The following is a 23,774-nucleotide window of genomic DNA, read 5'->3' as shown; positions in this document are numbered from 1 at the left end:
GTCTAAACAAATTAAATCTGAACATAACAAATAAAGTGTAACTGAAAGGTATTTTAATCTAAATTAACCTGAATTATATCGGTCAAACATTCAAACAAAGACTTATTCAGATAAACGTAAATTTTAGCGAGTGACGTGCTTTTTTTTTTATTTGTCATGAATTTAAGAGAGTCAAAGTATCATCAGTATCACTTAGAAACGCTATAATAACAGAGGTTGAATTGACAATTTATGGATATTAATTTTTTTCCTAGTAAAACAGACAGTTAACAATAATGAATCGCTTGTTGCCTTTATTTTCAAAACATTTTTCCCTTCAGTTCATTGACGCTGCTTAATTGATGATCCAGTTTAAAGTTGTGACGTCAATTACACTGACGTCGCCTAGTTGACGAATGCGGAAGCATTTGCTTTAGCCTGATAACTGAAAACCAAAACAGAGGGGATGTTTTCTGTATTTACTTTGTGAGGAATCGTAAATAATCTTGGAAATCGATTCGACTTTATCCGGACTTTATCCGCGGTGATTTTCCTGCGCTTGGCAGACGACTGAGAAGCAGCTAAACGTCCGACAGGCTGAGATGGAGGTAAATGATCACTGTGAAGGGGTTAGCTTTAGCTAGTCTCAGGCAGTAATGATGAGTGTGGCATCGCCAGGTTAGCTAATATGCATGTGTAGGTCTTTTTCTTCTTTCTTTTTTTTTTAAATAGCTGTTTTTTAATGGATAGTTAATTATCACACTGAGTTGTGCTGGTAACAGTAAAACCGTAGCAATGTTTTTAATGCGCTTAATATTAAGACGTTACCCGAAAAAGTGATCGTCTGCCAAAAAGTGATTGCCAGTAAATGATTGCCCATATTTAAACTGTTGTAAATGACTTGCTGACCTATAATCTGTGAAAAATATGTCAAACATATCTCTCGTGAATGATATCAAGTCATTTTGAGTGAGAAACAACATTTCTGTCACAAGGTAGAAGCTGCAATCAAGTTTTTGGCAGCCACTTTTATATATTCTTTATTTATCAGGGTAAAAACTGCGATTGGCCAGATTTTTAAAGAGATATGTGACCAAGAGGGCAGCAGAAATCAGAACAAATATGACATTACACTCTATAAAGATATTTTAAGTGACCAAAGAGGACTGGATTTATTATAATGTACTTCCAATAATGCAGTCATAAACATACTTCAATAACAGGTCATTTCTTCATTTTATATCTAAGCCCTTCATAAATCCTATTGACTACACTCTATTCACCAATATGAGCAAATACATTACACATAAAAGCACATAGAAACATCAAAAATCACTTTCTGGCAGACGATCACTTTTTGGCACAACACCGGCAAAGGGTGACAGTACTTTCACTAACTTTGTTTACGGAATTTTATAAAAGTTCTTTTGCTTAATTTATTTTTGCCGAATTGAAAAAAAAAAAAAAGGCCCGTAATTAATCAGGAAATGTTGTAAATATACTCCATCAGGAGCAGACTTTTGGTAACAAGGACAGCAAAGTAAAATTCAAAGGAAATACAGTGTAACCTTTGTGGAGTACATCTGGAGCTTATCATTTAAAAGCAAAAACTCTGAGGGTTAACAAATTTCTATCTTTTAAATTCTACCTTTTAAGTATGCCTGCTCTTCATTTTTTTTTTTTTTTTGCATGTTTCTTTTATTAAAAAAGGACCCTGGCGGTACTGGAGCTGAGTCTGTGGCTCCATCCACAGCAGGTACACCGAAGTCAAAGGTACTGCACTTCAGCAAGTATCACAGCTATCTACAGACTTGTGACAAATAAAAGGAAAGTGTGAGGAAAGTGTGCATCTATTACACTGTGGGAAGCATTTTGCTGGCATGATTTGGGAGGTGTTGCTGCGAATCACTTTATCCTTTGATGAAAGATTTCTGTCCCAGTGGAAGTTAACAGTGCCTTGAGGGAGAACTGAATAACTGACTGAACTGAGTTAACTAATCCATTATTCATTCAGTTAAATAGACTGAAATTCAAAGATTTAATGCATTATGGACCAGTGCAAATTAGTTGACATTTAATATCCAAAAACTGTTAACATGAGGGATAAAAATTTAGAGGAATTTGTATTTTTTTTTTTTTTTATAACCCCAAGATTAGGACCAATATGAAATGTCATTGTATATGTGTTACAGGGGTTAAACTTTGGAACTATTTTCATAACATGACATGATGACATAATTAAAATGTGCAGCACACTTAAATGTTTTTGTTTAAAGTACAGAAATTAAATTATGAATTAAAAATTATCCAAATTATCTGGTATTATGATAATTACTATTACTATTCTTTTTCTTTTGTTGTGATTTTGTATTTAAAGTTGCGGTTGATATAATTTTCATTACGTGCTGATTGTTGTATTGGGGAAGGCATTATATAAGATTTGGCTTCAGCCTACACCCTCATAGGCTTTGTTTGTTATGTAAATGAACCAAATAAAGATAAACAAAATGAAATTAATAGTTTGATGAGACTGAAAATGGTGGTAATCATATGCTATGTTATAGGAGATGTTTGGACAGAGCTCTCCCACACCTTCAATAAAAATCTAATACAGAAATCTGCTCCTTTATGCCTCCAGTAGTGTTTTACAGACATGGAAAGTCATTACTGTCCTGCATATTATACAGGACAGCTCAAAATGTCTATCAACTGTCTTAAATGTTAATCAAAGTTTGCATAAACATGATTTTTCTGTTTTGTTAGATATGTTTTTGTATAGATATATCAGCCTCTTTAACTTTGTGTTATATTTTCAGCTGGACACACTGTCTAAAGATGATCTCATCAAGTATGCAAAAAAGCAGGTGGCTGCCATGCAAAAGATGAAAAGCAGATGTACAGGTACTATTAGTTTCATCCTGTGTTTGTTTTGTGCCACTAGTATACAAGTTTATGACATGCCATTGTTTATTTCTCTTCTCAGATTTGGAAAAAGAAGTCGAAGCCCTCAAACAGCAATCCAAAAGCAGCAACAGCAGTTCAGATGACTCCTCTTTGATACAGGTTTGTAAAAGTTAAATGCTCCCTCTGTTAGCATGCAGTACTTCATTTTTATGCTGCATCGTGTGAATCGTACTTGTGTAACAGGAGCTGACTGAGAGGATGGATGCATTGCTGCTGGAAAAGGCAGAAAGTCAACAAAGTCTTGCAATGTCTCGTAAAGAAGTAGAGAAAACTAAACAGCAAGCCAAGGTGAAAAATAACACACAGTACTGTATGATGCAGAAACCTGATTACACATCCAGGTTTGTGTTCAAAGAGACTTCAGAGGGTTTCTTTGAACACACTTTGACATTTATGTAGTCTGATGTTCATATTTTGTTACTATAACCAGATTGTCCTAACACACATATGCTGTTTGGTGCAGGATGATCTGGCGGCACTGCAAAGTCAGTTTGACCAAGCAATAGAAGAGCACCAAAAGAAGATCAAAGCTCTAGAGAACAGCATTGAGGAATGCACCAGCAAACACCGCGAAGAAGTGTCACATTTCCAGAAATTACTGAAAGAGCGCGAGGCGAGCGACAGAGAGCGGGAGAGTGAAAGAGAGAAGGAGCGCCAAGCAGATGTTGCTAGTGCAAAAGAGAGTGCAGAGGAAGTCCGACGTTGCTTAGAAGCTCAGCTGGAAGTGCTTCGAGCTGAACTGCAAACAGTGCAAGAGCGAAATTCTCAGGAGATTATTGAGCTGCAGGAGAACCACCAGAAGGAGTTGACACTGGCACAGCAAGAGGCGGAGAACTTGAAGGAGGAGCTGGCTCAGAAGGGTCTGCAGCACGAGGAGGAAATGAGAGCTCTAGAAGAGGACTATGAGATTGAAAGGGAACGTCTCTTGTTGCTCCAAGAGGAGCTAACTGAGCAGCTTGCTCTCAAAGGTACAAAAGCACATTTTAAAAGGGATTAGAATATGAGCAAGATGTGTCATAGTGAAGAAGGTTTGGGTATCAAAATGATATTGTGTTTGCACTTTTTTTTTCCTTCAAATTAAAAGCAAAAATATTACTCTTATATTTCCAGACAGCTGCCTGCAGGATGTGCAAGAAGAAGATGAAGAAGCTGTCCGTGGTTCAGGGATTGCCAAAATGCTGGAGCTGTCAGGCTGCAGTCAGGGGGATTCTAGCCATGGTGATAGAGAGGAGACAGAGACCGTAAGGCTAAAAATGACATTGGATGATCTTCAAGCCCAGAACACCATGTTACAGGATGAGCTTACCCTTCTCAGCAATGTGAAGGGTGAGCTTGAGGCAGAGCTGGAGAAGGTTAAAGAAGAATTTCAGATGGAAAAAGAAGAACTGGAATTCAAAATCAATGAGCTACAGATGATTAAGGAAAGTGCTCCCAGTGAAGATATAATGACCCAGGATCCTGATCAGCAAGGGGTCCACATAGAAGTTGAAGAGTCTGTAACCAGTTTGGCCAAAGAGCAAAACTCTCAGAGTCTGGAGGAGCAGCAGAAGCTGAACCAGGAGCTGAAGACACAATGTGAGACCTTGACCAGAGAGCGAGACTCTGCTTCGGCTGAGTGTCAGCACATGAGGGACATACTTCAAAGTTTTGAGACAGAATTGGGTGAGAAGACAAATGATTTTATTGTACAGTACAAAGCCATGAAGGAACAGGCAGCCAATAATATACAAGACCTTAATGAGAAGGTGGAACTGCTCAGCAAGGAGAGGGAGGAACTGCTGGCAAAGGTGAGAGAAGTTACAGATGCGAAGAACACTCTGATGGAGACTGTGCAAGACCTGAAACTGAAGCTCGAGGGCTCCCAAGCTGAGGAGCAAATGTCTTCAGCCTGTGAATTGAAACAGTCTTTGGAGGACATGACTAGGCAGAATGATGAGATCACATCCCAACTAGAGATGAAGGAGAACATGACTCAAGATCTGAAGGAAAGGGTCAAAACACTGACTGAAGAGCGAGACAAAGTACAACATCTGCTAAAACTCAGAGAAGAGGAAATGCAAAAGCTAGACGATGAGAGAACAAAAGAAATTGAGAGGCTACGGGAGGAGAAGGAGAAAGAGGTACTTTTGCTAAGAGAGGAAAAAGAGACAGAGCTGAAAAGCTTAAAAGCAGAAACAGAGGATGAAGTGCAACATTTAAAGGAGGAGAGAGGGAGGTTAGAGGGAAGCCTAAAAGAGGAGTTTGCAAGATGTGAACAGATGGTTTCCACTTTAGAGATGACTATAAAAGAGCTTTCCACTGAAAAGGCTGATCTCCAGCAGAAAATGGAAGCAGCTCTCTCAGGACTTTCCAAGGCCAAGGAAGAGGGGGAGCTTTTAGGCTCAAAGCTAGCAGCCTTGGAAGCTCAGCTGGCACAGGAGACATCTGAAAAGCAAGAACTAGAAGCAAAGTTGAATTTACTGACAAAGGAGGCAGAACAGGCCTGTGCATCCATCAGAACATTGGAGGAAAATCAGTCTGAAGTACTTAAACAGTCCACCGAAGAAGTCAAAGACCTCCGAGCACGTGTTGACGAGCTAGAGAAGGAGAGGACCCTGTTGAGGAGCAGCCTTGAAGAAGCTCAAGGGGAAAGAAGATTGGAGGAGGTGCAAACAGAGCTCAAGGCCCACATCAAAGACCTGGAACAAGAAAGAAACATGTTAAGAACCAACCTAGAGGAGGTGGTGAAAGATACTGAGGGACTGCAGAAAGACCTGCACGATATGAAGTCAGTTAATGAGAAAATTAGTGAGGAGAACCAGAAACTACAAGCTAAAATTACGTTGGTGACCAAAGAGGAAGAAGAGAGGGAGGACATGGTGCAAAAGATCGAGAACATAGAGAAAGAGAGCAGAGAGCTCAGAGAGCAGCTGACAGAGAAGGACTCGCTCATATCGCAGCTGAGGAGTGAAATGGCCACTATCCAGGTGAGTGGGGCACCTGAGAAGAAATGCTTCTCCACCTTAATGATGGAGTAATGAAAGCTCTGAGGGAAAAAAAAAAACAATTAATTATGTTCACATGATGTCATTTTGTTTTTTCTTTTGTTTCTGCTGTTTCCAACTCCTTTCCTCAGTCGCTCTCTCAGGAGTCTCCTGCCCAGTCTGCTTCATCTGAGGAAAATGAGCCCAATGAGACTGCAGAGAAAATAGGTGTGGAAGTGATTTCTATCCATGCAAATTATGAAAAGAAGTTAACCTACAAGTTATCATGCCATTTAAAAAAAACAAAAAAAAAACAAGGTAATTTCACTGGTCTTTTGGTAAATCACAGACTTTAATTTCAGACTTCTCTTAATTTAACTCCTGGCAGCTCTTTTGGTGAAAGAAAACAAAGAAAAGGATGAGAAGATGAACAAAATCAAGGCAGTTGCTGTCAAAGCAAAGAAGGAGCTGGACTCCAGTAAGAAAGAGGTACTGTGAAGGATGATATTTCTCAACTGTAACACAGACATTGTTTTAGAAAACTTTGACTCCATACTCATTAGGTAAATACCATAACACTGCATTGTTTCACAGATAGAGCTAAGCATAAATCATCAGTATATTTTTTTTTTTACCAGAAAATTTATACTTTTTTTTTTTTTTTAAGGTTCTATCCCTGAAGGAGGAAGTAGAATCACTGAAAGCAGAGAGGGAGAAAGTGAACAGCTCTATGAAAGATATCATCCATTCTGCTGAGGGCTACAAGGTAGGACTCTTGGGCTAAAGAAGACTTGTAGCGTACTTGAGCAAATAGTTTGCATGAAGTATGTAAACTATATCACAATTTTGACTTCTCTTATACACTATATAGACAAAAATACTGGGCCGCATACACTTTAACACTTACAGGAGCTTCTCAGCCATGGAAACCCATCCCACGAAGTTCCCAGCGCACATTTTTTGTGCTCAAGTTAATGGCAAAGGAGGGTTTAAAATTCGGCAGTTACTGAGTTGGCAGTTCAATAACTTACACACTGTGTGTCTCTGCACTCAGCAAACCTGCTCTGTAACTTTATGTGGTTTGACACTTGATGACCAAATTGCTCTGGTTTCTAAGCACTTCTGCTCTAAGTTGGCAGTACTGCGAAGTGTATTGTATTCCAACGGCATCCTATTACAGTACCACACTAAAATTCAGTGACCTTTTAAAAATAAATATAACGCATATCTGAACACAGACACCACAGTGCAGTATGTTTACACTTTTTCTCCATGGCTGATCGAAAATGACAGAACCATTAGGTTTGTATCCGGGTGTATCAGGTGTTACTGGATCTCATGGACCTTTTAAATCATTAGCGTTTCATCAAAATAAAAGCACACTATAAATGAAACCAAAATAAACCTGACAGATTTTGATTGCACATCTGATTAGTTTCATGCATTACTAATACAAAAATCCTCCTAATTGGCAAGTGGAAGAGTGCGCTCTTTAAATCAGACTTTGTGCAAGACATCGCTCCCAGTTGTCTCCATAAATAGCCCCCAGATTGCACTGTGCTTTATGACTGTGTCTCCATTAAAGAATAAAACCACTCTGTTGTATCTAATGAGAGTTTTGTCCCACGTTCAAATGTAAATGCAGCTGATATCTGAGATGCATAGTGTTTACCTTCACTGAGCTGTTCAGCTGGCTTCCAGTAATGAATATTGAAGACTTGTTTGTGTGTGCATGTGTGTGTGTTTGTGTTTAGAACCTGCAGATAGATTACGACAAGCAGACAGAGCAACTGGATAAGGAGAGAGAGAAGGTGGAGGCGGCAGAGAGACAGATTGCTGAGCTGACCAAACGACTCAGCAGTGCTGTCACGCAGGTAACACAGATACACACTGAGTCCCACGTGCACACGCGCGCACACACACACACAATAACAACCACGCAAATGCTCACCGTCCTCTAAATCAAAGCAGTGGGTTTTTGTCCAGTAATACGTCTCTTCAATACTTACCACATAACTCAGATTCCATATGATTTAGAGGGAGTCATTTTAGCCAACAACACTTTACCCAGCTATATTTGACAGCCCGGTGCCCACAAATAGCCCATCAGATGTGACTGGGTGAGCTAGGGATAAATTGTTTTCATATATACTCTTTTCCCCAAGCTCATAACTGTTTCTCTCCAGTGAGAGAAAAAGAGGCAGGTAAATGGAGCGGGCTGTAGCTTCCATCTGCTGCCTGCAGTACTGAAACACCATTTTCTGAAACACGGGCTTAATCTTGTGTGCGCTCATGGTTCTCAGGGGGAGCACGAAGACTGGAGCTAGTTGGGGATCTCAGAGAACGTCTGGACATCTCTGTTTACCAATCATAGTTTCACTGTTTGGCTGACAGATGATGGGCAAGAACTGCTGCAGAGAAAGCCCGTAGAGCCGGCTACTGTCAGATTTGCATGAATGATTTGGGTGTTTTGTTTTTGGGTTTTTTTTGGTGTCACGTGTGTTTGTGCAGGTTTGGTGCATTTGCCTACAAGGGAATTTTTAAGTGAAAATGTTGACTATAAAATATGTAAATCAGCTTTCCTCTCAGTATGGCATCCTTTTTGTTTCATGTGATTAACTGGCACAGTAAACTGCTAAAACCAGGCTTAAATTAACACTGTAGAGTCACTAAAAGTGACTGGTTATGAGCAGTAAATTACACCTGAATACAAAGCTGGATTTCCTTGAGATTACCTCTGTTGGTAAATCCATTGTTTCTGTTCCTGAGATGAGTGTGAGATGCACATACACAGCGACAGTAAACGAGTCTTTATTTGTTTGCAGATCGAGACATTGAGCAGTGAGAAGGAGGACCTACTGGCCGGCATGGAAACCATGAGGAGCACAGTTAAGCAGCTGGAGGCCAAGAATCAGGAGATTCAAAGACAGTTATCAAGTTTGGAAAGAGACCTGCTGGCTGAGAGAGCAATAAAAGACCAAAAGATCAAGGTAGACATGAAGAGAGATGGATGTTTTCTCCCTCCATCACATGAGCCTTTGCTTCATGTTTTAGATTTTAAATAATCCTAAAAACAACCCTGCGCAATGAATTTAATTCTATAACATGCAAGCTATGATACATTTAAGTGTAACACCCCTTTATTTATGTTTGCTTGCCTCTTCAGGACCTGTCATCTGCCATGAAGGAGGTAGAAGAACTGACAGCTCAGCTCCAGAAACAGCAGCAGCAGTCTCAGCAGACTGCCCAGGAGCTGGAGCAGCTACGCAAAGTACACACACACACACACACACACACACACACAAACTAACACACAAATGCTTCTCAGACACTAGTGTGTCTCAGAGGGCCTATCCAGTCAAGCGACTGAAGTGCTGATGGCCGGCCTGCAGCTACAGTAGCACCTCACAGAAAGAAAGAGCAATTCTAGCCCGCAGTACATGGGCTGCGGTTACTTTTCCATTAGTGGAGACAGACCTACATAGTACAGATGTGTACATGAGAGCTGCCAGGAGGTATGACTATGTCATGTGTCCACATTGTTAGAACAGCCTGATTTTTGATAGAAAAAAGAAAATGAAATGCTTATAAAGATTTATTTTTATCTGACTTTGGCAGTTTCAGTCCTCTAAAGAAGCATGTTTGATTTTAACTGTAAATGTTGCCAAAAATAAAATTGCAGCACAAATATCTAAATCTTAATCTAGCATGCATAAAGTTTACCAGGTAACTCAAGATTACATTGTGGGCTGAACAATTATAATTATTTAATTTTATATGAATATAGGACTTTTAAGAGTCAGATTCTTATTTTTCTTTAAGAAAATATTGTGTCTGCACTTAAAGTGTTGCATCCACTTTCTTCAGCTGCCCATTCAAGTTTCAAAAGTACTAACAGCACATTATATTCAACATAACATAATTAAATGTAGAGAGGAGGATGTCAGGAGTTCTAGATAAATGGACTCGCTGTTTTTTGCTTTGCTCTTTTTAAAGCTGTAATATGTTGATTCTGCCTCCAGGAAGCGCAGCAGAGCTCTCTGCTGGACATGGAGATGGCTGACTATGAACGTCTGGTGAAAGAGCTCAACGCCAAACTGTCAGAGAAGGATGAATGTGTTGAGGAGCTTAAAGCCCAGATAAACAGCCTCAACCAGAAGGAGGAAGTTCTCAAACAGGAAATTGGTATGATAACAAGTTCAGGTCTACACTCATTAACTGACACACAGAATAATACAGTACAGATATTTTTGATATTGCATTGTAGAATAATCTTTAGCAAGACTCCACAGTTTTATTGGTTATTCTACATTATTGAAAAAATACTTACAGTATACTCTAGCTACCAGGTTTACCAGCCACAAGTCTACTTTTCACTGACCTTAGACAGCCATTACTTTTCCCTATCTGCCTACCAGTCCATGTGTCTGTAGGACCTTTAGTTAGGGTTCCCTCCCTCTTTTTGTTGCTTTATGCCATCAAGCTGCATAATGACAGCAAAATACTGGAAAAAATGTCCTCAAATAAGAAGCCATGATACTGTTTGTGTGTGTGTACACGTGCCTGTTACTGTGTCATCAGAGTCTTTGAAGTCCCAGCTGGACCAGGGGGAGGAGAAACACTCTAAGATAAAACAGCTGCTGGTGAAGACCAAGAAGGATTTGGCTGATGCCAAGAGACAGGTGTGTGTGTGTGTGTGTGTGTGTGTGTGTGTGTGTGTGTGTGTGTGTGTTAGAGATGTGTCCCCAAGGATTTCTTATTACAGTGTGTAATGTTGCTGGATGATGAATGAAAATGGTGTTGTGCAACCATGTGCAGACATGACTGTGGAGCAGGCCTTGAAGATATTGGGAATAGTCATTTGTGTGCTTTCCTATTTGGGTGTATGCATTTAAAAATTCACTTTGTGTGTCTGTGCACGTGTGTGTAGGAAAGCTCACTCATGGTGCTACAGGCTTCTCTGAAAGGAGAGCTGGAGGCTAACCAACAGCAGCTAGAAAGCTCAAAGGTAGCACACCCAGCACTTCTCTGTCCTATCCCTTTTGATAAACCATAGAATTTGACTTTCATATTTGTTGGCACTTATTACAGCCTGTGTTTGTGCATTTAGATTGAGGTGTCTGAGCTGACAGCCGAGCGCCATCGCCTGCAGGAGCAGCTGAAGTCTGCATTGGAACAGCAACAGAGAACCAGCAGCTCCCTGCAGCAACGCATCCACATTCTGCAGCAGGAAAGAGACACTGCTAAGGTACACGTGTTGACTTTTCATTTTTAACTGTTGTTCAGGTTGGATTGACAATTTACACTCTTAATAACTCAACTACAAAGACAAGATGTTGAAGTGCAATGTTCAAGGACACCTTAGCTGTAAATTTTGAGGTGATACAGCTACATCAGACGTATCCAACCCTGATTAAATTAACTGAAATCTGCTATAACCCCAGCTCAGGACTTATACTGAGCAGTGTTATATGAGGCTGCAAACTAATTACTATTTTCATTATTAATATCTCAATTATTTGTGATTAATACTTAAATTTTTGTAGTATTTAATTTTTTTTTTTTTTTTTTTTAAGTGCCCAAGGTGATAAATTGTAATTGCTAATTTGTGCCTGACAAGCACTTGACAGTTCAAAATTGGTGAAAATACATATGGCAAGAGCTGGGGAATGTATAATGATGCAAATGGTGTGTGTGTCTATATATATATATATATATATATATATATATATATATATATATATATATATATATATATATATATATATATATATATATATATATATATATATATATATATATATATTATGGGGTTTTTTTTGGTTTTTTTTTTTGGTTTTTATTTAACCATATGCATTTTCATTAATTTTTGTGTTGATTCCAGGATGAACTGGAGGCAACAACCAGGGAGTTTGACAGTTACAAGGTGCGAGTCCACAATGTGCTCAAACAGCAGAAGAGCAAGACCACCCAGAATGAAGTAGACTCTGGCAAACTAGAGAGGTAAAGACAATGTTATTGCATTCTTTGACAGAAATCTAAGGATAATGTAATAGCAGACTGCTGGTAAATGTAAGTAACTTGTGGGGTTGGCTCTGTACTCCAGGTCTTTGCAGTAGAGGAATTAAAATCTTGCTGCACTGATTATGGATGCTGTTCTGCAAATTTTCATTCTGACTTTTAAACAAGCAGTTTTCTGACTAAAGTTTGGAAAGATAGTTTGCAATGATGAAAGCTGCTTCGATCTTTAATCAGTTTGTTTATTGAAGATATTGGTCAAAATGCGGGAAATGCCACATGAGAAATAATTTACATTTTAAGGTGATTCAATTGCTTATATAATGATAAAGGAGCACTAATCAATTGTATGTTCCCTTGTAAAATTAGCACTGTAAGAGTAACGCATGGTGTGTTTTTCAGGGAGCAGTTGGCCACTCAGGTAGAACAGCTGAGGACACGGCTGGCGGAGAGCCAGCAGAGTCTCCAGAGCAGTGCAGCAGAACTGCAGCAGCTCCAAACTGAACATGACACTCTTCTGGAGAGACACAATAAAATCCTTCAGGAAGCTGTTAGCAAGGAGGCTGAGCTCCGTGAGAGGTGAACTGACTTTTATTTTTCATATGATGTTTTTTAAAATTGTTGTCGGTTTTTTGTTGTTGTCTTGGCTGGAATTCATTGTACTGTTTTGTGGTTGACATGTGGCATGTTTTAGCCTTTTCAACTATTTATCTTTGGATTTGATTTTGCAATCAGGAGACATAAGCACACATGCTGAGAACATCTGATTGTGTCTGAAAAATACCTCTGTTTTTGACTTACCTGTGGTGTGTTATATTGGTTCTCTGAATGAGCACTCTCTAAAATCTTTACCTGCTCTGTCCACCTACAGGCTTTTGACATTGCAGTCAGAGAATGTGACCCTGCGGTCAGACCTGTCCCAGGCCCAGGCTGATCTGTCTTCCCAGGTCGAGACCCAGCGGCAGACCTACAGGGAGCAGCTGAGGAAGCTGCAGGATGACCACCGGGCCACAGTGGAGACCCTGCAGGGTCAGCTGACCCGTGTTGAGGAGCAGCTCTTTAGCCTGCAGACCCAGAACAGTAAGCATGGAGGGGAATCGTAAACTTGAGCCAGTATTTGTTTCTCTACAAGAGGTAACAGAGCAAATCGATGAGGTGAGGTCACTGTTACTAACCAGCAGAATGATTCAAATTGCTTAGACAATAATAAACTCAAGAGGTGCATGAAAGGTATAGTATATAGACATCCATCAAAGCATCAAGTGGTTTACGGTGTCAAAGTTTTCTATCTTGTTTACGCTTCTCTTCCATGAGAGGAATGATATGAGTCAGAAAGAAAACCGTGAAGAGAGCATCAGTGTGTTTATCAGAAGAGCAGCATTGAGAGCTCATTCATCACCTCCCACACAGCTGCCCGCTGGAGTCAAACAGCAAAAACACACACAGTAATGACTAGGAAAGGCAAGTGTGTGTGTATGTGTGTTTCTTCTCTGTCACTTGAGCACACCAGGTGTTGGCAAGGTTCCTCAGCTCTGTCCCCGCCTCTCAGTGTGGCCAACAGCGCACTGTGGCATCTGGAGAGACTCATCATTAGTGGCTCACACATGGATGCTGGGATTAGCTTGATACTGGGGCCAATATTAGTCATATTTGAGCCATTTTGACCACTGTGATTTGATTTCATACCATATTAAATGCATTACTGGCCCTGTTGGACAGGTGGAAGATAAAACTACTGGCCTCATTTTTTTCTTTTCTGTTAATAAATCAGCTGTAACAGTTATCTATGCCGATTGTCACATTTGGTCTAATCTTTTATCCAAACCTTGAAGCAGTGCATAAACACAAACATAAAACAGTCTTTTATAAATTAGAAACCAGTCAGGATTGACGCCTTTCCAGCTGCTCCCTCTGTTGCAGACTGTTGTAATGGCTTTGCAGAAGCACTGCTCAGTATTTATCTGTGATATATAATGTCCAGGGTGTTCATTTTCCTTTATGTTGGTCCTCTTATTTCCTTATTGATTTCTTTAAACCTTTTTATTAAAGCTTGTTGTACTGTTGAATCAGGACTAAAGTGTGTTTAGCCCTTTTCAGTGGCAGTTGTCAGGATTTGAGTGATTAGAGCTGGGCTCTTCATAACAATGACTTTTATGTCAGGAGCAAGGAGGAGTAATGTTACACTTCACTGGGTAAATATGTTGGTTTGTTGTGTTGCGGTACTGGCATAACTGGCACAGCGAGCTCTGAACCTGTTACTGGTGAACTCAGATAAGATTACAAAAGCTACTCAGATTCTAGTGTATTGAGTGTGCAGGTGGATTTCTTGCTCTTCTCATTCAGCTGCATGACAAAGGGAGTAAAGGGCCTGACTCGAGGAGCCGAGGTGAGGGGATTGTCTGGCCTCTTGGCTCAATTCAGGTTTATTAATCACAATCTTTTCTTTTTGTCAGCCTCCTCTCGTGTTCCCCATCCTTCCCTCTCCCCCTTCCCTTCCCACTTGTCACTATTCATTCCGGATGAACTGGTTAAGACCTGGGGTAGTCTGGTGCCCCCTCATGTCACAGTGAAGTACAACACTGACTCATAACTGTTAGGATTGTCCTTGTGTGGACGTAAGAATCCAAAGATGCAAAAAATAAATGGAAGATTTGAAGGTCACTCTCAACTAAAACTTCTTTAAGTTCCCTCATTTATGTGTTACTTTGCACAAAAAAATTCCATAACAGCATTTCACTAAAATGTTTTAAAGCCAACACTGATAAAATAAGCAGAATGTTTGTGTAGCCCACTGTAAACCCAGATCCCCTTTTCAACATGAATTTAGTAATATGTCCATAATACCCATAAAAATCTTCTACCAACCTGTTACACCCTCACAGGTTCAGTGGCTGCCCAGTCCACCCGTAAGTCACTTGCATCAGATGCACAGCGCAGAAACGGTGATCAGAACCAGACAGGTTTGGGACTAGTGGCCCTCAGCGACCTCCAGTCTATGGCCAGGGAGGAGGGCGAAGGCATGGAGACCACTGAGACTGAGAGCTCCTCCCCTGCTCTTACACCCCTACCCTCTCTGGAGCAGCTTCTCACATCTCCAAACCCCAAGCAAGGTATGTTTGAAAGCAGAGGTACACGCAAAACAAATTAACTTTATCAAAGGACCATATATGTGACCTTTTTAGCAAAATATAATAATGAGAGTTATAACAGTGACTGTTGCAAAATTTGTTTGGGCCAAAAAAAAAAAAGATTTTGACTTTGACATAATTTTGTGTATTGTAATGCTTCCTGTATTGGTTGCATCTCTAGAGCCTTTTGTGTGGACAGTGGAGCCAACCAAAGAAGAGTTAAATGAAAAGCTGAACACAGCCACCCGCAGCATGGAGCACATGAACAGCCTGCTGCATGAAACTGAGGCCACTAACGCTGTTCTCATGGAGCAGATCACTGTATGTATACTTACTCAATTATTATCTACTTACACTCACAGTATATTAAGAAAATTTTCACTTTTGGTAAAACTTTACATTAAAGTACACATATTCACAATTAACTAGTTGGTTAATTGGCTCTTTATTTGTCATTAAAAAGCACTTATTAATGCCTTATTCTGCATGACAGTATTCCCCAATTTAAAGTTGCTTCCCCTTCACACTTAGCAAATCTATGACATGACACAACCATTGTAATAAGCAGGTCCTATTCATAAGTAATGGTTACAAAACTAGAGATCTTTTAGGGTGTCAGGAAGAGAACTATCTCCTTTATTAATAAACCAGTTGAGATTTACAAACATAATTAAAAGCATATAGCATTGTTTCTTCAAGACTAAGAATAAATATGTTGCCTACATTTGCTGTATTAGTGTTAGCTGATGTTTTGCGCTCTAAGGAATCACACAGATTTTAAAGTTTTTATCACAGGAGGAGATGCCAACCCCTTGGGGGTTGCATCAGGAATGGCACCCCATGTTTTTTTTTTTTGTTTTTTTTTAATCAACTGCCAAATCAAACATGAGGAGCAACAGTTTGTGAATAAGGGAGCAGGCGAAAGCTGCCTATCTTTAAGTTATTATTTATTTTTAAAAAGCTGAGTTATAAAGAATGTAAAGTTATTTTATATAGTATTAGTACATTTACATCATGTTTTATTACATTAGAATATGCCATATTTATTGTTAATGGAAAAAAGTCTATTCTTGGGGATCCAGCACCTTTTAAGGCACATACAGAGACTGTAATTCTGATTCAACTTCCTTACTATCAAGCTAATATTTAGGTTATTGGTGGAAAAGCTGTTAGAATGAGTCATTACATGCTTATTTATGCTACTCATACATGCAACTAGTTAATAGTGACTACCTTTTTTTTGTTCTTTGTTATGTATTCATTGATGAGTATTTGTATTTTTACTCATGCTTATATTTCTGTCTGTTCCTCATTTTTCATCTTTTTATTTTGTGTGGCATGGTGGTGCAGTGGTTTCCACTGTCACTTCAAAGCAATAAGGTCCTGGATTCAGACTCACTGAGGTCTTTGTTCTTCCTGTGCCTTTGTGGCTTTTCTCCAGGGTCTCCAGTTTCTTCCCACAATTCAAAACGCATGCATCCAAATTGCTGATTCAAAACTGCCTTTATGTTACTTTTTTTTTTTTTTTTTTAGGTAAAGCACACTGCATTTATATGTAATGAAATATACACTGTTACCAAAAGTATTCACTTGTCTGACTTTACACACATATGAACTTGAGTGACGTCCCATTCTTAATCCATAGGGTTTAATGTGATGTCGGCCCACCCTTTACAGCTATAACAGCTTCAAGAAGCACATTTGTGAGGTCAGACACCGATATAGACACAGTCTCTGCTCTAATTCATCCCAAAGGTGTTCTATTGGGTTGAGGTCTGGACTGTGCAGGCCAGTCAAGTTCTTCCACACCAATTGGCTCATCCATGTCTTTATGGTCCTTGTTTTGTGCACTGGTGCGCAGTCATGTTGCAACAGGAAGGGGCCATCCCCAAACTGTTCCCACAAAGATGAGAGCATGAAATTGTCCAAAATGTCCACTTTAGGGCTGATATTCCCAAGCACTTCCACTTTGCTATAACACCACTAACAGTTGACTGTGTAATATTTAGTAGCGAGGACATGTCATGACTGGACTTGTTGCACAGCTGGCATCCTATCATGGTACCACACTGGAATTCACTGAGCTCCTGAGAGTGATCCATTCTTTAACAAATGTTTTTAGAAGCAGTATGCATGCTGAGATGCTTGGTTTTATACGCCCGTGACCATGGAAGTGATCAGAACACCTGAATTCAATGATTTGGGTTGGTGGGTGAATACTTTTGGCAATAAAGTGTACATAAAAATTCCAATCCATAATTTTAAATATTAAAAATACTTGGAAATGTATATGATACTGTGTCAAAAGCATGAGGTTTGCCAAATAACTGACCTAAATGAGCCAAATATTTATAGCAAACATTTAATTCAGATCAAATGAGAAACATGCTGATACATTATTTTGGCAGCCATGTTTAAAAAAAAAAAAAAAAAAGACACACCTGTAGACTGCTGTTTCAGGTGTGACAACTGTGTTTAAACTGGCCTGTAGGCACCTACAGTGATATCAAACAGCCGGGCGTTGTTCACAGTCCCCTCTTTGTCCAGGAGAAAGTAGAACTTGTGACCTTTGACCCTGAGAGGAATAAACGAAGTGGTCTCCTGTCTGTGGGCGTGACAGGCCACCTGTGACAGAGGGACTGTTATTCTCCGACCTTGGCCTGATCCCAGAGGTGACTGTGTGCAGACTGTCACCATCCTCCCACCTTGGTGTAACACCACCTTGCTGACAGAGCGCCGGCAGAACAGAGCCCCGAGTCCGACAATCCCTGCTCCTATTGCCAGGCATCCCAGCGTGAAGCCATACCTCCAGGTGTTTGAGCCCAGGTTCATCTCAAAACTCCACATCCCGGCCAGTCCCGTGGTCGTGGTGGTGGTGGTGGTGGTGGGGGCCTTGGTTTTCGTAATCTCTTTTGAGCCGCTTGTGTCTTTGAGCCCCGTGTAGGCGAAATGAGCCAGGTACGTCCAGAAGACGAACTGTCCGCCGCAGAAGACCGAGAGAAGCCGGAAGAAGCGGGTCCTGTCGTGCTCGAACAAGGTGACATCTCTAGGTGGTTGAGCGGAGGTGCAGAGGCTGCGAGGTTTGGCCAGCTGGTGGCCTGTGTGCACAAATAGCCCGCTGAACAGTCCAGAAGAAGCGCCAACCCGGGGGGATGCTCTGGTGATAGGCGAAGTCTTTGCCGACACCGACGTGTTTCGAAGCGGGTTTAACTGAACGTTACCGAACCGAAAATGTCTGGAGTAACACCCCAGCAGCCGCTCGAACCCCATCTTTCGCTGTCGCTATAAATTTATAAACTAGCTCGCAGAAACCTGCGACAGTCCAGGTTTAAACGTCGCTGCTATACGTCGCGTTTAACGACCACACTTCTGTAGCCCACAGTACGCCGCCATGTTTGTTATGTATGACGTAAATGTTCGATTACGGAAAGTAAGGTGGGTCAAAATTAATTGCGCCCTGTTAGCCCAAGATCAAAGTTGTTTTTATGAATAATGATGATCACTTTTGGGGGAAAAAAAGCTGAGCCCGCCGCTTGCGGTTCTATTTGTTTATTTCGATTTGGTGTTATTTAAATCAGACCCTGTATTATCAATTAGATATCTATAATAGTGATTGTGGACTGAAATCATGAAAGCTTTAATGTATCCGACTGTGAAGTATAATTTGATTAAATCCACTGCAGCTAGTTTTTAACCTAAAATGAACCCGATAAGCTGTTGTACATTGGCTTGTTTTCCTACCTTTTTTGTGATATCATCAGGTGAATGGACGTTTGGGTTTTGTGATTTAATTTTGCCTGTATGTTCTGCCTGCTAGCTGTTGAAGAGTGAAGTGCGCCGTCTGGAGCGAAACCAGGAGAGAGAGAAGAGTGTGGCCAACCTGGAGTATCTGAAAAATGTCCTCCTGCAGTTTATCTTCCTGCGATCGGGCAGCGAGAGGCAGGCTCTGCTGCCCGTCATCCACACCATGCTGCAGCTCAGCCCAGAGGAAAAAAGCAAACTGGCTGCCATTGCACAAGGTAGGTGATAGGTAAACATTGATTTGAATTTGTATTAAAACAAAACCCAATGGTTTGAGAATCACTGCAGAGCCTGTGCAGTTCAATCAAATATGCAAAAAAGAAAAGCTTAATAAGGTTTATAATGTATCATTTAAAGTGTAGAAATCTGTCCTATGTTCTCTACCTATGTGGCCAGATGTTTACAGACACTCATCACAGGCATGAATGCCATGGTTATTTTGGGCTTTTAATGATGTCTTTGAATTGTTCTTTTTCCAAGGTGGAATGATTGTACAGCATAGATCTTTAATGACTTCAAAAAACAAGAACTGGGTCAACAACTTTGAATTTATTTTGGATTTTCTTTAATCCGCACAGTCAAACGTATACATACACTCTCAAATTTATACATAAACCCCCACTAATATTTGGTTTAATGTCCCTTGACCAGACACTTTTGGTAGCCATCAACAAGTTTCTGGCGTAATTTTGGCTGGATATTTGACCACTCTTCTTGGCAGAATTGGTAGAGTCTGTTTAAATTAGTTGGTTTCCTGGCACAGACCTGGCTTTTAAGTGTAGTCCACAAATTTTCAATAAGGTTTAGGTCGAGGCTTTAGGAAGACCATTCCACAAGCTTAATGTTATCCTCCTTTATCCATTCCAAAGCCAGTTTTGTTGTATATTTGGGATCATTGTCCTGTTGGAACACCCATTTGTATCCAAGTTTCAACCATCTAGCTGCTGATTTGAGGTGAAGTTGAAGAATTTGGAGGTAGTCCTTCTTTGTCATTATTCCATCCACTCTGTGCAATGTACCAGTACCACTGGCAGCAAAACAGCCCCAGAACATGCTGCTACCACCACCATGTTTGATAGTTGGTACAATGTTCTTAGGTTTGAAAATCTCCCCTTAATACCTCCAAACATACCTTTTGTCATTGTGGCCAGATCGCTCAATCTGTGTCTCATCTGAAGATTAAAACTTTTCTCCAGAAGCCATTTTTCTTGCCCATGTGGGCAGCCACAAATTGTAGTCACGCTTCAAGGTGTTGATTTTCCTCTCAGTCTATGGCAATGTAAGACTCTCTTCACTGTAAACAGTAACACTGGTGTTCCAGCAGTTCATGGCAGGCTTGAGTCTTGGCGGTTCCTGGGTTGTCCCTGAACATCCTAACCAATTTCCTCTCAGCTGAGGGTAACACTTTAGGTCTTCTTCCAGATTTTGGCAAAGTGGTGACACATCCAAATAACTTGCACTCACATATAGGTGTTTGTACTGATGATCTTGGAATTTGGAGTTGTTTAGAAGTTAGTCCAAGAGACCTTCCCAACTTGTGTAACTCTTCAGGATCTCCTCCTTATATCTTCACCAAGTTCCTTGGGCTTCTCCATTGTTCTGAGTATTGGTCAATCCAATGAGTGCTGTCAAACAAATCCTTTTTATGGATTTGCCAGATGTAGTCAATCATGATCACTAATGAGAAGTTAATAGGCCTTGGCCTTGTCATGTTAAGACATTGTAGAAACTTCAGCACCACTCATTAAGATTTAAGTGTGTGTATGTATATATTTGACCCTGTGTGGATTAGAGAAAATCCTAAATAAATTCAAACTTATGCACCAAATTCTTGTTTTTGAAGCCATTAAAGATGTATACTGTACAATCGTTCCATCCTGTATAAACACACAGACCTCTTTGCTGTTTGTTCAGAGAAAAAATCCTTTTTTAAAATCATCATCTGCAGCACTTCAGGAAAGATGATAACATTCAGAAAACCTCAGAAATGTCTAACCAGTTGTTCTCGTCTCTCGTCTTTCTGCAGGTGAGGAGGATGCGTCTGGGGCTCGGGGCTCAGGCTGGACCTCCTACCTCCACAGCTGGTCTGGGATCAGATAAAATTGGCCACAAGTCAAATCAGAGAAAACACTGGGAGCACAGAATCAGTGTCATTACTGAGCCTTTATTTTTAATGTGAAAACCTGTCCTCAACAGTGATGCTGCACTTTTAAAAAGGTGGCAACTGGGAGGTTAACTGGGGCATTTACAGCTTTGTTGGGACGCAGTAGGTGGGACCAAGGAATGTATCAGAAAAAGATGATGGTTAAGATGATGAAAACCAAAACATTCAGCATGTAAAATAATTTGAAATGACAGTGCAATAGCTACATGGATCTCTTACCAATAACTGTGACGAATTTCTGTCTTCCTTGGGCTTATTATAAACGTGTTCCTAACAATATTTACTGGACATGATGGTTACACGGTGAGGCATTTTAAAGGATCATTAGTAAAATTAATGAGTATAATACATTAAGTCTATGTTCTGTTATAATCACAGCATTTTTGAATCCAAAAGGGTGTTAACTATTTGTGATAGGAGAGTTAATCAAGGGGAGAAATGTGTGCTGGTGTATTACTTGAATATAATTTACAGATGTTTAATTACTTCTTAAGACAACTTTACCTGTATTTTGTGATGGGCTTCTGTACTGCACAGTACATCTCAATAACTATACTAGTATTTTAGCTCCTTTTTACAGATCACACATGATTACATTTCAGCTGTTCTCAAGGGCATACCCAACCATGTGGACTGTTGAATGTGATTTTTACCTTCTTCAAGTCAGCCTTTTTACAAGTCTTTGACGTATAGGAATTACCCTTCTTCACACAAAGTTCCCCAATTTTACTTTTACCTTAACTGTTTCCTGGAAGGTAAAGAAGACATTAAGAAGCCTGTAAATCTGCAGCATGCTGTGGAAAATGTGTGCATGATTTACAGCAGTTCGTGGGCTAATCTGTCATGTCATATCATTTCAGTTATATGGGAGTGCTTATTTAAGAATCTGAGGTTTTCCTCAACATTATTACTGAATGTTATCATATTAAAGGGGACCTGTTATGCTCATTTCCACCTCCTATATTTTTATTCTTTGAGTAGCTTTTCAGAATTTGTGGTTTGAAATAATCCTTATTTATCACATACTGAGCCTCGGTGGAGCCCCTCATCCAACTTGTCCGCCCTCTCCCTTTAGCTTTCTTCTGATTGGCTGTCCTTCATAAGCAAAAGGTTGAACCGCCCATGATCATATTAGTGATATCCCCCTCTCACTGATATCACACAAAGCCAAGAATTAAAAAAAAAAAAGAGTGTTTGAAGCAGTTGAAGACTGGGCTTATTTACACATGCGCAGTCCATGTTTAATCTGATCATCCATTGCTGTGTGTGTGTGTGTGTGTGTGTGTGTGTGTGTGTGCGTGCGTGCGTGCGTGCGCGTGTGTGTGCATGCGAGCATCTAACAGAAAATAATAGACCCCCCCCTTTAACTTATTCATATATTTTTGCCTGACTTGACTGGTTTTGCAGTTTTATGACTAATGCCTCACATACCCAACTCAGGAGCAGTAACTGTTTCCATTTCTGGCCCTGTAATGATTGTTTTGGTTGTGTCTGCGTTTTAATATTAGTTGTGACTATAATATCAGATTATGGTTTTAATGGTTTATGTCTCTCTTTTTTGGGAGTATTTTATGTTTTGTCAGGTCTGTTGCAGCTTAATCACTGAAACTTAATAGATTTGTTGCATCTTGCAGATTCCATTGCAGCAAGTACATCTGCCTTGTTAAAGTGTCCTTGAGCAAGGCTCCCTGTCAGACCAACGGGTGGTGGTGTTTTTGTTTTTCTCCCTCATTATAGTCTTATGACCTCTGTATGGAGTTAGAAGTCCTCACATACACCCCCTCCCAATGAAACGCATATTTACACGTACTTTACTCATGGAAACAGTTTTCTGCTCAATCTGATTTATTTTCTCATTCCAGTGGCAGCTTTTGGTGATTCACCCAGCACAAGGGAATGTATTTGTATCTATATTTATGCTATGAGAGATTACCTGAATTACTGAATGGCTACAACAGTGATTATGAGGGGTTTTTTTTTTTTCTGATTTGTTTACAACTGTAAAACAAAATGAATGAACTTAACAAATTAAAATGATTCCATTCTTTGCATTCAGTCCTCCTTTTTTATACATAATTTTGATGTGCAATATTGCATCTACAGTTTATAATTGGCATCAACATCCAGATGATCATTTTTATATATATAGCACATCTGAAAAGTATAAATAAATACAAGATGAACCTTAATGTAGAGCTGTGTTAAAATACCTCCTGTTTTTGGTGTTATTGTTGGGCATCTGAACAGATGCAGCAACCAGTCTTTTTTTTTTTTTTTCTTTGTGCTGCAGATGTTGCTATGAAAGTCCTCATCCCTCTGGAAGGAGGAAGCACGTCTAGGGATTTCCCTTTTAAGGAAGTAAATGCTGGATGCAATATCGTGACGCAATTAGGGGAGGAAATAGCAAATAAACTACTGTATCTGTTACTGTAAGTAATGTAAACAGGCTGTTAACCCTTACCTCCCTGCTACTGTTATGTGATGCATTCTTTCAAATGTTTTTTCTCCTATTAGTGTCATCTTTTTAATTTATTTTCATTAGTTTTACAGAGTAGGGGTGATCACCAAATGTGTCTGTGTTTATTTTTAGTTATTTAAAATCTCACAATTCAAAGTGAAGGTCTTGGCCTGGCATATGATTCCTCACAGCGCCATCTCGCCATTTTGAGCTATAGTTAGAGTCCTCCCAGTGGTCGCGGACGGGAAAGTCAGACTTTCCATCTCTCCAGCGCAGATGCTTCATGTGTAGACGCAGCC

The 23,774-nt window shown here is 40.0% G+C and overlaps 2 protein-coding genes across 2 annotated transcripts; one reads left to right on the top strand and one right to left on the bottom strand.

Annotated features, from left to right (window-relative positions):
* The first annotated feature begins 408 nt into the window (after positions 1-408).
* On the top strand, positions 409-23,068 carry gcc2 (GRIP and coiled-coil domain containing 2). The gene is made up of 24 exons (XM_030758045.1): positions 409-587; positions 1,690-1,752; positions 2,796-2,880; positions 2,963-3,042; positions 3,127-3,231; positions 3,407-3,911; positions 4,054-5,909; positions 6,059-6,134; positions 6,295-6,395; positions 6,574-6,672; positions 7,661-7,780; positions 8,732-8,896; positions 9,073-9,177; positions 9,929-10,091; positions 10,488-10,588; positions 10,837-10,914; positions 11,017-11,154; positions 11,791-11,909; positions 12,327-12,503; positions 12,796-13,004; positions 14,807-15,034; positions 15,234-15,373; positions 18,870-19,071; positions 20,880-23,068. Exons 1-24 carry the CDS (start codon positions 582-584, stop codon positions 20,951-20,953), a joined length of 4,995 nt encoding a protein of 1,664 aa, XP_030613905.1. The 5' UTR covers positions 409-581; the 3' UTR covers positions 20,954-23,068.
* On the bottom strand, positions 17,442-18,450 carry tmem223 (transmembrane protein 223). The gene has a single exon (XM_030758046.1). It carries the CDS (start codon positions 18,320-18,322, stop codon positions 17,528-17,530), a length of 795 nt encoding a protein of 264 aa, XP_030613906.1. The 5' UTR covers positions 18,323-18,450; the 3' UTR covers positions 17,442-17,527.
* Positions 23,069-23,774: the final 706 nt, after the last annotated feature.

The sequence above is a fragment of the Archocentrus centrarchus genome, chromosome 21, assembly GCF_007364275.1.
Source record: "Archocentrus centrarchus isolate MPI-CPG fArcCen1 chromosome 21, fArcCen1, whole genome shotgun sequence".
In the NCBI taxonomy this organism is placed as follows: Eukaryota; Metazoa; Chordata; class Actinopteri; order Cichliformes; family Cichlidae; genus Archocentrus; species Archocentrus centrarchus.
The sequence above is the reverse complement of the archived record's forward strand: the minus strand, read 5'-3'. Positions and strand labels throughout refer to the sequence as shown.